The 17,449-nt window shown below is 39.5% G+C and overlaps 1 protein-coding gene across 2 annotated transcripts in view; it reads right to left on the reverse strand.

Moving 5' to 3' along the window:
* Window positions 1–17,449, reverse strand: part of Dpp4 (dipeptidyl peptidase 4) — a 91,073-nt gene that overhangs the window by 9,374 nt on the left and 64,250 nt on the right. For both annotated transcript variants that reach the window (XM_036186301.1, XM_036186302.1), the window contains 7 exons: window positions 16,834–16,881; window positions 16,505–16,603; window positions 13,994–14,063; window positions 12,448–12,642; window positions 8,679–8,733; window positions 7,952–8,051; window positions 5,134–5,198 (listed from right to left, as the gene is read on the reverse strand). In XM_036186301.1, coding sequence (XP_036042194.1) covers window positions 5,134–5,198; window positions 7,952–8,051; window positions 8,679–8,733; window positions 12,448–12,642; window positions 13,994–14,063; window positions 16,505–16,603; window positions 16,834–16,881 — 632 coding nt within the window. The remainder of the gene's footprint in view (window positions 1–5,133; window positions 5,199–7,951; window positions 8,052–8,678; window positions 8,734–12,447; window positions 12,643–13,993; window positions 14,064–16,504; window positions 16,604–16,833; window positions 16,882–17,449) is intronic.

Consider the following 17,449-nt stretch of genomic DNA (forward strand, 5'->3'; position numbering starts at 1 on the left):
GCAGTTCTTAAGGATTGAACGTTTCAAATCTGCTAGCAGAAGACTGCCAAATCTATGACTGTTTCATACACTTGCCAAAAGCCTATCAAATTTTGAGCAAAATGCAAAATAAATCTCCTCTACAAGTTAAATCAGCCCTTCTGTGTGTTCCAGGCTGCCCTCTTCTCTTGGCAGCAAGGCTCCGGACTGGAGCCCCACTCCTCCTGGCCTTGGTCTTCCACTTCTCTGTTTATTCACAGGACCATCCCTTCCCAGTCTATGTCCTGTCATATTTATTGGTCACCATTTGGTCTGCTCTTCCCAAAGCTCTCATGCAACTCAATGGATCTGTCTCAGAGGTCCCAGGAAGCCCTCCTCCTGGTCACTGTCTATCTGCCTTTTTGCCCCTTCCTCTCTTTGTTATCTGTTGAGAACCTCCCTGTTCTTCCTCATGTCTTCTCCCTTCCTTCTTTCCTGGCTCAGAGAGCATCCTCGTCCTTTTCGAACCCTCAACGTCTATACGTTGCTTAATATGTTAGTGCCTCAGTTTCCCTGTCAATAAAATGGTGGTAATTATCCTGATTCAGAGTGTTTTAGGGAGACTTGAAGCTGATAATACATGTAAAGATCTTAGAATAGAGTCTAGCTATAGTAACACAGTAGAAGAATAACAGGTGAGGCTGGATGGGGGAGGGGTAAATTCTAGATTTGGATCCTCCTTTTCCCCTTCCTTCAGGCTTCTGACACAGATTCCCAGGTTCCATTGTCACAATTTAGAAGTCTCTCATCTTTTTCATACACGTTGGCTATTATATAATGTTCAAGTTCATGTTTTGCTACCCTTTAAAACTTGATCTTCCCCGTGTTTTTATTTTTTTCTTCTCTATAAGGAATAAACTTGAACAAATCAAATGCCAGGCACTTTGAGTTGATGAATGAAAGTCTCTTCTGTGTTCATGCCTTGCAATTCTGACTACAGATAAGCTTTCAGAAATCGTTCACCCATGGGGCAGCCTCCCACTCCTTGAGGTGTGGCTACACTGCTACATGCTTGTGGCTACTGGTGGCAGAGTTGTCTCCTGGGTTGTCTGAATTCTTTGCTTCAATGTGTTGTCATTTCTGCCTGTTATGCATGAAGACTGTGTAGAGCAGATCTGTCCACAAAATGACATGTTCATTAGCACAGACTTCTCTCCTCTCTGGGACCAAGTCCTCAGGGGTTCCTCATTGAGGTCCTTGGAGTCTTTAAAAGAGTTCCTACCCTGCCACTTGGCCATAGATGGGTGGCAATCTTTAAACAGGCTTATGGAATTACTGTAGGTGTCACTGAATTGAGTCCCAGGATCTCCTAACCTCTATAGCAGCTTTTAAAGTATAGGAAATAATTCCCCCACTGGGAGGAGTCAGTCACACAGGTATACGCCTTCATAAATGTGGACATACAAGCTTAGAGCAGGGCACACACTGACAATTCACCTGGCATCTCTTTCCTCAATAGTAAAAGGGCCCAAATTCACACGGTGTGTTCCTCTTGGAAATTTGGGTTCCTCGAAAGTCTAGGTCATTTATCCCCTAGGACTGAATCCTCTCATCTGCCATATATTAAAAATTATATTCTCTTCCAAACTCTATAGTTCTATGTATCAATGGCTTCCCAGCTAAGAACATGAGCTTAGTCATTGCATAACAACACACTTGGTGCATTCCTAATCCCGGATGTGCTAGGAGACTCCTGCCTAAATGGAAATTTTTTTCAAAATATTTTTTTGACCCATGAAAATGCAGAGTGACAACAACCCTTAAGGGATTGTTGAATTAGCTCTCCTGTCTATTCAAGGGTTAGGACAGGAGAGAGAGAGAGAGAGAGAGAGAGAGAGAGAGAGAGAGAGAGAGAGAGGAGAGAGGGATGGAGAGAGAGAGGGATGGAGAGAGAGAGGGATGGAGAGAGAGAGAGAGAGAGAGAGAGAGAGAGAGAGAAAGCAAACCTGGGAAAGAAAAGAAGTAAAGGATGATGGGGTCCAGAGGGGCAGCTGGGGCCTTGGAGGAAAATAGAATCTTTGAATATATTCTTGCCAGAGACAAAAGCACAGGCTCATTTAAAAAACAAAGGAGGGCAGCTTTATTCTAAAGCCTGCTGTGCACCAAAAATAGGCACTTAGATTCAGTTCTCCACTCACATTCAGATCCCCACACAGATTCAGTCCTCCATGCTTACAGGAAGCAACTGAGCGCAGTGGAGCCGATTCCGTTAATGCATTTGCCTCACTTACTCCTGCCCACCTTAGCTATCACCCTCTCAGATAGTTCCTCTGAGTAACACATTGGGAACCTTTAGCTCCCTGGTACTGGCAGTTTTAATGTGTCCATTGCCAGCAATGAATTTCATGCCAAGAAAACCCGACTCCTGGCGTGGAAGGATTAAACAGTCCTCGGGTGCCATCTGTGCAGCAAAGTGAGAGAGTGACTTCGTGCACCCAATGTGCGTGTGTTGCCATTGGCAGGAGAAAGTGACTTCTATTTACATGACTACCTCATGCAGGGAACACCTAAGGGGAGAGATGAAAATGGCCACCTCTGTGGGGGGTGGACTTAGGGGAAGGGAGGATTGGTGTGGGAAAGAGAAGCCTATAGAAAAGACTGAAAAAAGAAACATGAAATGGCAGATTAAAAATGCCATCCTGTAGTATTATAGAGAGAGCTGGTAAAGAGAAGATAAATGACAGGTATGTGTCCTAAGGAAGTGAGGCAGATGTCATGACATCCGATGGTGTCGGGTTTGGACTTAACCCTGTGCCTCAGGCCTCATTGGCTCTTCAAACTGGGGTTTTCTAAAATGAACGCTTTGCCTTCTTATCCACTATTCTCTAGAGCTAGGCATTAGAATCATAGGCAGTGAAGCTCTGTGTTTTCAGGGGGTTTCAGTTCTTGGATGTAGCCAAGAAAACCCTCTTTCAGGTTGGATAATTAAGAAGAAAAACATCCAGCATCAAAATGAGAAAAGTGATGGAGAAATACAACTGTATCACAGTGTTTTACTTTAAAACTTTTTGATTAAGTCAAGATAGGTTGTGGGTTTATGCTTCATAGAAGGACAGTCAAGAAGTGAAATGTTGAAGACATTTAATGTTGAGTAACAATACAGGGTGGAGGAGGGGAAAAATGCAATGCTGAGAAACTACTAACTCGAGGTAGACTAAAATGAGAGTCCATAGTCCCACAAAGAAAGTAACATAATGTTTTCAGAGAGAGAGAGATGCTCCTTCAAAGAAATGATGGTTGAAGCTTTCTCATACATGGGGATGGGGGACAAATGACAATCCAGGTATAAGGGACCCATTGCAAAATGTCACAAAAGGGTAACTACAAAAATATAGAATCTGACATTTAAACCAGGCCATTGTGAGGAAGGTGACTACTTAGCTGGAGACCGAAGACTGGATTTAGCCAGGTACACAGGAGAGAGTGCCATTAAAGCAGTGTGTGCAGTGTGTGTGTGTGTGTGTATGTGTGTGTGTGTGTGTGTGTGTGTGTGTGTGTGTGTGTGTGTGTGATGTGTAGCAGGGTGTGGATTGTGGGAAGACACAGCATGAGTGTACAAACTGGGCTACCATTATCAAGGGAGCTAGGTCATTTGCCAGCAGCATTGTAGTTATGCATCAAGTAAACAATGTCTGAAGCAGATGTCTGAAGCTGTGGAGTAGACAGAGTGAGAAGAATAGAATGTGCACTGTTGGATGAGACCTCTGACAGAACGGGAAGAGCCTGATTAAGAGGATTCTTTGTAAGGAGAGATGTCTAGTGTGCCACTTTAATTTGTAGGTTACTTTTCTATCATGTCTCAGACACATATAAAAACATGTAGGCACTGACACAAACGTGTCCCCTTGCATATGCAAGCTTATAATTAAGTTGAAAGTAACAGGTGAAAGTAAGTTACACATACACACACATGCGTGCATATACACACATGCAAACACACACATATACACATATGCACATACATATATGTATACACATATACACATGCACAATACACATACATATATACACAAAGTGCATGCATATACTCATACATACACATATACACACCCACATACATACACATATATGTGCACGTACACGAGCACACACACATCTTGCAAAAGTAGAGACTTTGAATTCACTGTTTTGATCAGATGGTTCATTATTGCTCCATAGTAATAATGATGGCATCTTACAAAAATGTATGTATATTGCTCAGAGCAATGTATTATGGTCAGGTCTATGTACTAAGAGTCACAACACAGAGAAAATTTTGTGTTGACATTATTCTTGTTTTTCTTTCTTTTTAATTCATTCCCCCAGGGAGAATTTTGGACCTCTTTGGAGAATGGAAATGTCAGAGATGATTTTCCTCCTTATCAAAAAGCTTTAATTTAGTTCACAATTTTTTTTCCCTCAACTAATATGGTTCACAGAATCAGTCAAGTTTTGAAAGTGTCAAAGTGGTGCTGTTTCATACAGTTGGGTGACATCCACACAGCTTTGCTGTGGCCTCCACACTAGCAGTGACAGCAGGTGATAGCTGCATCCAGGTTTCAAATGCTGCGGCTTCTCTGGAGATCAAGCTGCCCACTACTTCCCCCGCCATTGGAGGCTTATGTAGTAATTCAAGGACAGGGCTCTTCAGGGCACTACTCAACTGCACCTGCCACCTCACCTGGTTTATGCAAATTCCGTGTTAAAAATCTACATAGTTGGCTATGAATGAGAAAATTGCAGGCATGCATTTACCTTTTAATTGTTATAATATCATAAACATTTTAATATCTTGCTAAAGGCCTAAAGAGTCTTCTGGGTCCTAAAAGAATATGTTGAATTTGACATGTTTTCTAAACTGAAATTTTTATAATTAAAGTAATTATCTGATGTTGCTTTGTATTTCCAAATGAATGCATATTGTGACCTATATAGCATATGATAACGACTGTAATTATGCAAAATATAGTAGGGGAAGCTACTGGAGAATCTCTAAACCACCTGTGTTATTTCTTTTTAACAAGAAATTTGTTGGAAATAATATATATTTTTTTCTAAAGTAGATACAATTAAGAAGTCCTTAAGCCATTTATACACAGTTGTAAGGTAAGGTTGGCACAGCTGTTTGTCTCTTACCCTGTAATGGGCAAGGTTGTCTTCTGGAGTTGGGAGACCCATGTAGCGCTCTGTATACACTGAGTCTGTAATGGGAAAAAAAAGAGACAAGGTTCAACTTCTCTAATAACAATGCCTCTTATATCTATCTAGTGCATCACTTTATCTGTCCTCCTGTGCCTTAACTCATGAAAGAATTTCCCCCAGGTAACCCTTGCTAACTCAGCCTGAGATACTGACTCCCAGATCACTCTCACTCAGGACTTCTCTCCCTGACCCATCTGCACTCAGCTCTCAAGATCAGGGCAGTGGGAGCACAAACTAGACAACTAAAACACAATCAGCAATTGACCTGAAGAAAAGTCAAATTCCCAGAGAGACCCACTGAATGGAAGTCATCTGTCTAGTGCCCAGTTATCTTGAAAGTTGTAGTGCTGAGATAAACATGCACTTATGCTATGATAATCTGTCTCCTTTTGAGATACCTAACAATGATCAATTACTAGTAGCTTACTTAAACCTTATGTTTTAGGCAGGTTGAGATTAACTATGATAAAAAAAAGAAGGAATGTAAGTTAACAGTCCATATTGACACAGCTACTTCATCATAATTCAAGTCAAGCATTTGTTTCCCCTCACTTTATGGGGAGGTCTCAAGTTCTGTGCTGTAACACTTGAGCACTGTGAACAGATTACATTAATATCTGTCTGCTCAACTGACATAAGCTCTTTTATATATAAATGCAGTGGAATAACAGGTTGCACAATTGGTTTGGCTATTTGGAGTAATTAAACATAACTTTAAACAAAATGAAATCTGATACTATATATTTGCCCTAAAGTATCACTGATGGAATTCGCTGCATAAATAGTTTCATTGTTGTTGTTGTTTTTTTTTTAACTACTAGTGTTTATTTGTTGTACAAAGTGGTGGGTTTAATGAAGCTATCCCATTCAAGTGCATCCTATGCTGCATCTATATTGAGCCCATCACCCCTCTTGCTCCCTTCCTATTGAATGCTTGGCTCCTTGGTTTCCCCAGATAGTTGCTCTTCTCCTTTTGTGTCATATGTATGTCCCTTTCTATTTTAATGCCAATTCTAGGTTCCATGTATGAAGAAAAATGTGTGCTATTTGTCTTTCTGAATCTGGTTTCTTTTGCTTATAGGATGGTTTAAAAGCTGTCTCCTTAAACAGCCAGGTTGGAGTAAATAAACATAGAAATCATGTATTGCCTCTGTGCTTGACTGTCGCTGTCTCGGACAAGCATTTTGACATGAATTTTATGAGTTCTTTACATTCTTTTATTGCTTAAGTTCAACACTGTAACGCTTCTGGATGACAGAGGCATAAATTAAAAACACCCTGAAGACCATTTGTTTTTCCACTACTACCCCCTTTCCTCCTAAATGAGTAACTAATACCTATTTATATTTTACTAAAAATGAATACAGACTATGTATAATTGTATGTATGTTGAGAACAGTCTATAAAAATATACTATCTTAAAGGACACTTAAAAATACAAGGTAATGAACTTTTCATGTGTATTTTAACTTAAAAAATCAAATATTAACATCTTGGCTTGTATACTTCATAGGGGGACAGTGTCTTCAAGAGCAAAATAAAATTTTCCCCAACATCTATTCTACAGCCTTCAATCTGTTTGTCTTAAAGCATAATGCCACTTTCTTATCTCTGCTAACCACAGTTACATGTATATTAAGATCTGAAAATTTAAAATATATGTTTTTAAAAATATACATAGCTACATAATTTAGTTGTGACGTTTTAGAACAATGTCTTGAAACACCACTTACATGTTCATTTTTTGCAATTTTGAATAAAATTGTGAAAATTTATACATTTATTCAAAGCTTGCTTTCATTACTGTGCATTAGGTCATGTAGATTTAATGAACTTTTCTGACATGCCTGAAACCTCACAAAGGCTACTTTATTATTTTATTGACCACCAGAGGTCTCCAGAAACAAACCATCCAACAGAACAATTAATTCCAAACAAAAGTATCACATAAAAACAACTCCATTGTGTGCAGATTAAATCGTAACTGCACCTGCCAAGTTTTAATGGAAAGACAGTGATGTTTTGCATATTGGCATCCCTTGACTTGGAGAGGCTTTCAAAGAGGAGTTTTCACAGGACTGGTATTACCATATATTAGGATATAACTATTAATGAACATATTCCTTATCAACAATTCCGTTCTCACACTACTACAATAAGAACTTTGTTGAAGTCAGAAAATATTGGAAAATACAGCATCTCCTTTCTACCCCTCGGTGTCCATTTCTTCTCAGTCTTGCCCTGGGCATTGTAGTCTCAGAAGAAGGATGCTGTGTGGTCTATCTCATGATGAGGATGATATTCTAGTACTAAAAGACAGTGGGAAAGAAAATCGCCCTGGAAATGCATCTGTTCCTGTCTTCTCTTCCTCTGACGCCCAATCCATATTTGATCTTCACTCAGAAGGGAAGAGATACATACTTCCTTTCCTCTGTTAATATGTGAAGTCCCAAATCAAATTTGAATAAAGATAAAGAAACATTTGAGAAATGCAGCATGAAGGCTGTTTAAACATTTTGGCAACAGGTTTGTTGATAAGAAATTAAATGTGCAGGTAACACACCATAGCACTCAGGTTTGAATAACAACAGCATGAACGAGAGCATCCTATACATCTCTGTAAAGAGCCACAGAAAGGAACCAGCCTATTATTTTCCATAGAAACACAGAAAACTAAAAAAGGAATGGCTTTCTCCCTGTAATGTTAAGGTCAACACTTAATAGTTCTTTGCATATAACAGCAGTTACATACCATAATACTCCCACCGTGACACAGGTGCCACAGCTATTCCACACTTGAACACGCCACTTCCCGATCCCAGGACCATTGAGGTTACATACCCTCCATACGACTAGGGAATGGAAACAGTTATTTTTACGGAGGTAAAGGAATAAGGACATATGGTAAGCGAGTCGCAGTTTCCACATTTCTCACATCTTTATATACTGTGCCTCTTTAGAGATAGAAAGCATGGTATAGGAGGCTTAAATTGGCTTTAATTGGGCAGTATCTAAAGAATACACTTTGAGAATCCTGGTCCCTTTTCACAGAGATAAGAAAACAAGCAGGGGACATTTAGTGGACCCTGGGGACCATATATACAAATTAAAGAAAATAATAAATATAAACAATAAGCCACAAACTTTTACTGATTAATAAGCTTTTTTTTTTAGTTTCCCCCCCCCATGGCTTTCTCTTTTTTCCTCTTTTGCCCACCTCCTCCCTCCTTCCCCACTCTTGCTCTGGGCTCCTTATCACATCATAATGAACAGAGGTACATGTCTAGCTCAGTAGACATTCTAGAAGCCTGCTGTTCCAAGGCCCAAGACTCAACAGACATGATTTTCATCTCCAAATACTTGCATGCAAAAAATTAACCTGCCCTGGGCTATATTCACTAAGGAGTGCATACAGATCCATGAGTCAAAAAACCAAAACAAATAAATAACATATAAATAATAACAAACAAACTACTCACCCAGCCCCAAATTGCAATTCGTTTGCTGTCCACAAATCCCATTTTTAAAAATTGCCTAAAAAGCAAGAAAAGTTAACAAATCAGTTTTCCACTGTGTATAGAAAATGAAGCTAACTGCACAACTGTGAAAGCCTAGCCCTTGATATCTCCTTCCTTTAATACAAATTAAGGGGACCAGGGCCAGTAATCAAAAACACCTAAGATAAACGTCTACCATGCTAACATCAGAACTAGAGTCCATAAAATTCTCTCTCTCTCTCTCTCTCTCTCTGTGTGTGTGTGTGTGTGTGTGTGTGTGTGTGTGTGTATGTGTATGTACATGATTCACAGAAAACAAATCCTGGCACTTTTTTTTCACAGCTTTATATAAAAATTTGCAGCCCAGATGCACTTTTCTTTACATAATTGAATTTAAATCTCTCCAGATGTTTTTCAGCTTGAAAGTGGTTAGCCCCTGCGATAGAAAAAGACAAGGGCAGGCAGAACAGCTGAGTACGGCTTAGAATTGTCTCTGGACTCTTACCTGAGAATTTAAATACCAACATCTAAATCAAATCCTGTATTGGGTGTTGATTAGTAGTTCAGCACCATTAAGGGAAAGTATATTTTCTTTGATGGATTAAGGACCATCTTTGCCACCAAACTGTGTCAGGAATTGAAATCCAGGTTTTGTTTTGGTTTTTGGTTTTGTTTTGTTTTTTTTTTAAAAAAAAGAACTTTGCTTTATGCACCTATTTCCTAATCTTATACGTAAATCAAGTTATTTCTTTAATAATAAGGAAGTCTAGCAAATAGTGTGGTATCCTGGGAGGTGTGGATGTCTTTGCATTGATGGACAGTTGATTCTGTTTTCAATTGGTGATGCCTGCCCAAGGCTGCAAAGTCAAGAGATACAGGAACAAATTAAGAGCACTTCTCAACTCCTCTTCTTGTCAATCAGACTCTTTAAATACAGAGGCTCTATCAACAGGGGCCGAGTCTTGATTGCACAGGGTGATTGCACTCCTTTACAAAGAAGACATATGCGTATTCTCACGGGGCCCCTGGTCATTTTCCTGTCTGGAAAGGGAAAGTAAACTAAAACATTTCTTTTTGGTGCATTCCATAAACACCCACCTGAGTTTGTACTTGATTTTGAACTTCCTGTAAACATTGGTGCCTGGCTTCTTTCACTGACTTTATTTTGAGATTCACTTGTGTTGCTGTGTTTAGTTCCTCTTAGTTGCTGTAACAGTGTTCCATTGTATAGGAAATACTGCCTGTCAATATTGTCTTAAACAGGTTTTGTTTTATAAATACTGAATTCAGTAATTTTAACGCTTTTAGAACTCAAGTCCATGGGCTTGTGGCCTCCTCTCATAGAGAGATGACCAGTCTTGATAGATAAAAAATAATTTTTACAACAGCAAAACCTCTAATTTATCCTTTCTTTAATCTAAAATTTCTTTTACACTTAAAAAAATTGGTCAGTAATTAACTTTGGCATAAAGGAATTTCATTCACTTAGGAATATTTATCTAACATATTTTCTTTTCTTTGATGAATTTTCCTTGAAGGTATTTTTCTCAACACACTGATCATCCATGGATCACTCTGCACTTCTGGGTCTATAATTTTACAACACAGTCTTAAACCACCTGCTTATTAGACTTCTCCAAACACTGGTGCAAGTGGCCGGCAACTCAAAGGTTACGTATCCAGTTTACCAGCTGGATGCAGTGGAACAGAAGAGCTGGAATGGACTGGATTCCAAGCCTGCTTCACCCTGACAAGTTCTATTTCTTTACTTGAAACACATGGTAAGAATATCCACCTCCCAGGGCTGCTCTACAGCTTAAAGCCACGTGCCTACCACAGGATGCTCCTCTCCTTTCCATACCAAACACTTCAGTTTATATTTCTTTGTGAGAAGCCCAGAGTGAGATGGTGTCCATACTTAAGGAAGCCGTTATACTTGTGATTAAAAGCACGAGCTACCATCGCCCGGCCAAAACTAATTCTTTTTGTTTGTTTGTTTTTTTGAGACAGGGTCTCTCTGTGTATGTAGCTTTGTACCTTTCCTGGAACTCACTCTGTAGCCCAAGCTGGCCTCGAACTCACAGAGGTCCTCCTACCTCTGCCTCCTGTGTGCTGGGATTAAAGTATAATTGTGATTCATGACAGTTCAGTAGTGTCCTACAACGTTCCAAAAATAGATGATTCCCCCTTATCCAGGCTGTAGGAGCTATGTTTTAGGCTTCATAGTTATGACTCCCTAGAGGTGAATGTACATTCAACTTCTCTATCACTTAGTTTTTACTATAAGGGATGGGCTCAACCATTTGGTCACATGTTCACCTAGTGTGATGGTTAAATTTAATTTTCAATTTGGATGTACTAAGAAATGGCTACATGAGTCTATGGGCAAATAATCAACAGGGGAAGGCCCATGCCGAATGTGGACAACATCTTCCTATCAGCTAGGGCTGAGAAGGAATAAAAATAGGGAAAACAGAAAGCTCTTTCTCCTCTACCATGAGGCAAGCAGGCTCACCACAAGTGATTTTCTACCTCATCCTGGGCCCAGAAGCAACAGAGCCAAAGACTCACGGCGGAAATCTCTGAAACTGTGATCCAGAATAAATAATTCCTCCTTTGATGTTGTTCTGCCAAGTGTTTTATAAGTGCAGTGAAAATTTCACTGACATCGAATATTGGTCTGAAGAGATAGATCGGGTCATTGCTGTGACTTACCAGAACTCGTAGTTCAAACACCTTTGCAACTAGTTTGGAAGAGAAATTTAGAAAATTGGTTTGAAGGAGCCAGCAAAAGATGTTAGCAGAGGTTAATGAGTGATTGTGGTGGGGGGCTTAGGAAACCAGGGTGCGGATAGGAATGCAGGCAGCAAACACTGCTCATTAGGAGTTGGATGGGGAGAAGGACTTGAGTAAGAATTGAACCAAAGGTTATTTGCCTTAACTGTGGTGAAGGACTCGTCTACCTTTGGCCCATGCCCTAAGACCTTGTGGGAGGCTGGGTTTAAAGGAGAGGAGATTTCAGGACTGCCTAGCCTTCCGTGTGCACAATAATTGCTGGCTGCAATTATGAGGTGTAAATTGTCGGCAAAATACACAGAAGAAAGGGCTAAACCTACTGCAGTTGTCCCTAGCTTATCAGTCTGGGACAGTGGACTGAAATCTCTCAAACTCAATTCCAAATGAGCCCATCTTGTTCCTTCAAGTTCCTTCCGCCAGACATCTTATCACAGCATCTGAAAGTCTGACTAACATGGCACACTCGTCCCTCAGTTTACCCATATGTTCTATGGTCTCCACTCTTAGATAACAGTAGTGTCCATGTCATCTCCTTTTCTCTAATCATGTACAAAAAGAAACTTTGGAAATGCCTTTTTAAAACTTCAAAGAAGCCGGGCAGTGGCGGTGCACGCCTTTAATCCCAGCACTCCGGAGGCAGAGTCAGGCAGATCTCTGTGAGTTCGAGGCCAGCCTGGTCTACAGAGTGAGATCCAGGACAGGCACCAAAACTACACAGAGAAACCCTGTCTCAAAAAACAATAACAACAACAAAAAACAAACTAACAAACAAAAATTTCAAAGAAATCTATAATGACACATGTTTTTTTTCTAAATATATTATCTGAACTAAAAACCTACAGGGAAGAATAATTACACATTCACCCTGAACATCTTCACATTTTACAAATAAATAGATAAAAAAATAAATAAGGAGAACAGTAAATGATGTTTGAGTTCATCTCTAGTCACTTACCTGGCTGCTTCAATTTGATCTTCAACTTCTAGTGTTCCCAGTCTTCTGTTGATTGCGTGCATGATCTTATCTCCTTGGTAACCACTTCCTCTGCCATCAAAGCTAGCTACTATGATGTTTTCTGTACTTGCAAGGTAAGTGGCCCAGTTGAGTCTGAAGGCAGCATCTGCTTTTTGACTACAGGGACCTGCATATCTGTGAAAAGTTCCACATTGTAAGACTTGATTACTTTCCCAAATTAAATAAAGAACACTTGCATTTTTCTTCTATGGACCAGATATATGCATCTTTCTCAATCAAGAGCTGAAAAATCATAATAACCACTGGGTTATCCAGAATGGGTCCTTTAAATTTGGCAACATGACCATTAAGGCTGTGTGTTTCCTTTAAATACATCATTAAGATTTGTATTTGAACATTATTGTCAAACATGTTCTACATTTTAAGTATTGTGTAATCTTAGAAATAGAAGAAGTAATTCACCAAATAGTGGGGATATGGGAAATTGTCTTATAAAAATAACAATGATAATTAATGTAGCTTTACATCCCAGTTCAGAAACATTCTATATGTTCATTCTTAGGTTGTAGTTTTCCTTAAGGACTCCGACTGGAGCATCCCATGCTTTGCATTTTCCTAAGGAAATTGTATGCTGTTGCTCACACTGAGACTCTAAATCAGGTTGAAAGGATCATAGTATGAAGAAATGCTAGTACTTACAACCTCAAGAATAAAGAAGTATAAACTTGAAATAGGTATGCTATTCAGCACTACATGAATTTTAACATCCTGTATTTGCAATCTTTACAGCCTCAAATCTGACACATGTTATCAAGGGTACAGCCTTTATCAACTCCTTGGTGTACTAAGAGATGATCCCTATAGCTCATGGCATCTTATTTCAATGTCATCTCTGCAGTCTACATGACTCCAGGGTATATACAGTTCTTCTCTAATAATAGCTCCCTCCTAACTCATCTGTCTCCTACTCATTGGCTGTCTCAACCTCACAAACAACAGGCAAGTCCTGCATGCATGCCTCTACCAACGCATTCTTGCCTCTTCTTAGGGATGGAAGTTAAAAGAACTTTCATTTCAACAAAATATCACATTATTTTAATTTTAAACTATATGATGTAGCATTCTAATTTTAAGCAGGAGAACATATTCATGCATTCATATATGAGTAAACATTTTTCTGTAACATGAAATTCCTTGGCCTTGTCAATGACAGAAAATTTGGTAGATTGAAAGTGCCTGTCTTTAGCTTGCTAAGATGTCGAGAAAGAAGGAAGGAAGGAAGGAGATGAGGATTTGGAAACACCAGTGGGATTCCTGTAAACTTCTGGGAAGCAAAACAAACCACGTGATTATGACAGAGAGAAATGTCTGTCCGTCAAGTCAGGAGAAAACGTAGGATGGATTTGTGAGAACAAAATGAGAGAAGGGAATAGTGCTCAACGATGCAGGCAGGATATTTCATTAATCTGTACCCACAGAGAAGTATGGCAGTTAACTGCTAAATGATTCCCTCTTGAATACTTACACGTCTAAGAGTAGAGGATATTTCTTGGATTTGTCAAAGTGGGGAGGCAAGATCATTTGATACCAAAATCCTAAACAAACAAAGATTAATTAGTGTTAAACATAATTATTAGTGTGAGATTTCATTCCTTATTTCTCAGTAATGTCGTGTCTAGACTTTAACAGTTTTTTAAATTAGATAGAAAAATAAAAGGAAAAGACCAGCTTAGGATCATGTTTTTAAGACATAAAGCACTCTGGTTTTGGTTCATAAATGCTAATTATTCTGGTGGTAAACGATTAAGTTATTTCTAATACAGCCATGAAATCTATCGGTGCTTGTAAAATATAAGTGCGGTTTTAGGATTCCTAATGTTTTGTTTTTATGCTTCTGTTCTCTGGCATCTCCTCTACTTATCTAGCTTGTTTATGTTCTAAATTTTCCTCCCAAATGTTTTCCTCTTCTTAAATTTCCTTGAAGCTGTTTAGAATTTGTAGTCGGCCATAACTCTCTTTTAAAATTCTGATTTAATAGCATTTTTATAATTCCTATTGCCATCCCAGACCGCAAAGCAGAGTCCCATTTTCAGCTCAGTCTTTCACAGAATGGAAACGGCGTCTGTGGAGTAAACTGCTTTGCACATTCTGTGTGCTCTTCCCTGGGTCCTTTTAAACTCCTGTGCTTGATTTAATATCAGTTTAATAAAAATTTATCTCAAAACAACAACAAATCAGTTTTCTTTGCTCTCAAAAAAATAAGAGTAATAAATCTAAATAGAATTCTGCATATTCAGGAAGATTTAATCTGCAGGCTCAGAATAATTCTGATCTCTAGACGTGTTTCTTACATTGACTTTCCTTTTTTGTTTATTGATTGACTTTATAATGATTTTGGCTAAGGAGAAAAGAAAGATTCAGTAGTCCAATATAGGTAGGTTTGTCTTCAACTTATATTTTACTATTTGTTTCTGTGCTTTTTATTCAATGTGTCAGTAAGAAAAAATTTTTAATTTTTCTATTATAATTTTAATCGAACATCAAACTATTAGCCAAGCTGAGTGATGTTTTTAATCCACACCCCCATCACTATTCAATCTTGTCTGGCCAGCACTAGTTGGTTAGAGGGGATTTTTTAACTCTGTCTTTTTTGTAAATGTGCAATATTGCTGTGAGGAGGAGTTCTTCCCGGTCTCAAGATCTCACCTCCCTGTTCTCTTCTCTCAGGCCCTGTCTCAGGCCAGGCTTTCCTGTGGTACAAAAGACTACAGCCTCTCATTCTGTCAGGGCCCTCCTCCAATCCCGAGGAAAATTTCCTTTTAACCATGTGGCCTCGCTGGCCCTAAGGACTCCCCGCTGCGCGCCCCCAGAAATAGAAACACATCTCCATATTCACTGCAGAACCCTGCACCAGGCTGTCAAAATGAGCTCTTAACATTCAAGATGTCTTAGGGACAGGGAGCAGTGGCCCCCTGCTGGGTCAGAAGGCGCCTGTTAGCAAGGGCCCTGGTGACTCACATGCACACTCACTTTGTGCTGCATGCTAAGTTATTCTGTGCGGCTCTGCTTTCCAGGGCCTATCCTGCTATTTACAAATGACAGGAATTGAATATTTTTTTTCATTCCCCCCTTTAAAATATTTTATTTTTATTAGTTTAAGTTATGTGTCCATGTGTCTCTGTGTGTGGGTGTGACCAAGTGAGAGTGGGTGCCCTGGGAAACCAGAAGAGGGTGTTGGAGTTCCTGGAGCTGGAGTTACACATGGTTTGTAAACCACCAGATGGATATGAGTGCTGGGAACTGAACTCAGGTAGGTGCCCTGCAGGAGCAGGACCTGCTTCCAAACCCTAGCCACCTCTTCAGAATTCTCATTATGGTAAATTTAAAAACGAAACTCTATCAATTAGGATTTATTTCTTTCTTTCCCATAAGTTGTTGTTGCTTAGGGAAAGGAACAAGCATTTCTAGCTCAAATGAACCTTTTGTTCTTTTTTTTTACATCCAGACCAGTGGTCCCTGAGTGTAATCCATGCTGATGCCACACCCTGTCCTGAGCTAACTGGGAAACAGAAAGAGGACAGAAGAATTACCCGCTCTCTTGCATGCTCCTCCAAAATACCCCTGAAGTTTAAACACTTCAAAAAAACAACCTCCAATTTTACCGTGATCATCTTAAGTATTTTATAACTCTATAGTTCAAAGATAAAATGTGTCAGGTGTAATGTCACTGAGCCATTATGTCTTTACATTTAATATTTACTAGTAGAACAGACTTAACTAACTGAATGAACTGACCCATCAATAGTGCATTTTCCCAACTGCTCTCTTGACAGAATACATTTTATGTAGTGTCCTATTTTAAGACACAAAAAAGTAAAAATAGCAGTTCTTGTGATAGATTGTTTCATGGAAAAAATAACCTTTTTATTGAGATTTATACAGCAAAAAGTATATATTTTCAGGCCAAATGGTCACATTGTTTACGTTTTATTATTATTTCCATGAAAAATACTTTAGCAAAAGAAATTTAACTTACTTGTTCCATTCAAAACAATGAAGTCCAATTTTTTTGAAGGCATTTGGACATCCTGCAGCATTTTATCCAAAGCAGAATTGTCTTCCAGGACTCGTAGCTCTAAACAAACATATGAAACAGCAATAACTCATAATAGTGCAAAGAATTTAGATCACATAATGCCATAGTGAGAAAGTGCTGTGCAGCAACTGGGATGTGCATACTTCAGGTAGGAAGGCTTGGGTCCAACTCATTGTTAAAACACTAAAGCCAAGGAAAAAATTCTCATGCCAGTCATATTGACGTGAGCTTTCCTACAAGCCAGCGGAGGGTGGAATATAACAAAATACCTTTATGATCAGCGCTGCGATGCAGAGTGTAGAGGGGCAGACCGGGGCCTGAGAATATAATCAGTGAAAAATATGTTTTAGGTTGAGTAGAGCATGCATGCATGAGCACTGAAACAGATCATCTATTTCTGTTGGACAGAACACAAAAGAGCTACTGCAGGAGATAGAAAGCTTAACTGTTTCCTCCTCACCCCCCATTTTTTTCTTAAAAATAACTGCAATCAAGTGAGAGATGAATTCCTGGAAAGGCATGGGTCTCAGGTAAAGGGTGTAGGAAATGGACTTCTGCCCTGCTGGACGTCTTGGGCAGGTTACCTTCTCCATGACCAGTTTCCTCATCAGCCAGCTGAAATGACAACTTAACCTTCTCCAATTTGGTCTGCCACCCCATACTGACCACAACACCTCTCAAGCCCTGTACTCCTTGGAGGGTGAGTGGGCAGAGCTCTGGAGCCAGCTTTACCTAGAGGAGGCGAGTCCCCTCTCAGCCTATCAGGGGACCCACTCAGAAGAGTCTGGGAACCAGGCGCACACCTGCAGTGCCTGACTTGGATAAGCAGCTTCTTCCTGGCATTCAGAAGTGTTTTTCTCACAAGCCCGAATCTTCACTATTTAT

This window comes from Onychomys torridus, chromosome 4 (genome assembly GCF_903995425.1).
Source record: "Onychomys torridus chromosome 4, mOncTor1.1, whole genome shotgun sequence".
In the NCBI taxonomy this organism is placed as follows: domain Eukaryota; kingdom Metazoa; phylum Chordata; class Mammalia; order Rodentia; family Cricetidae; genus Onychomys; species Onychomys torridus.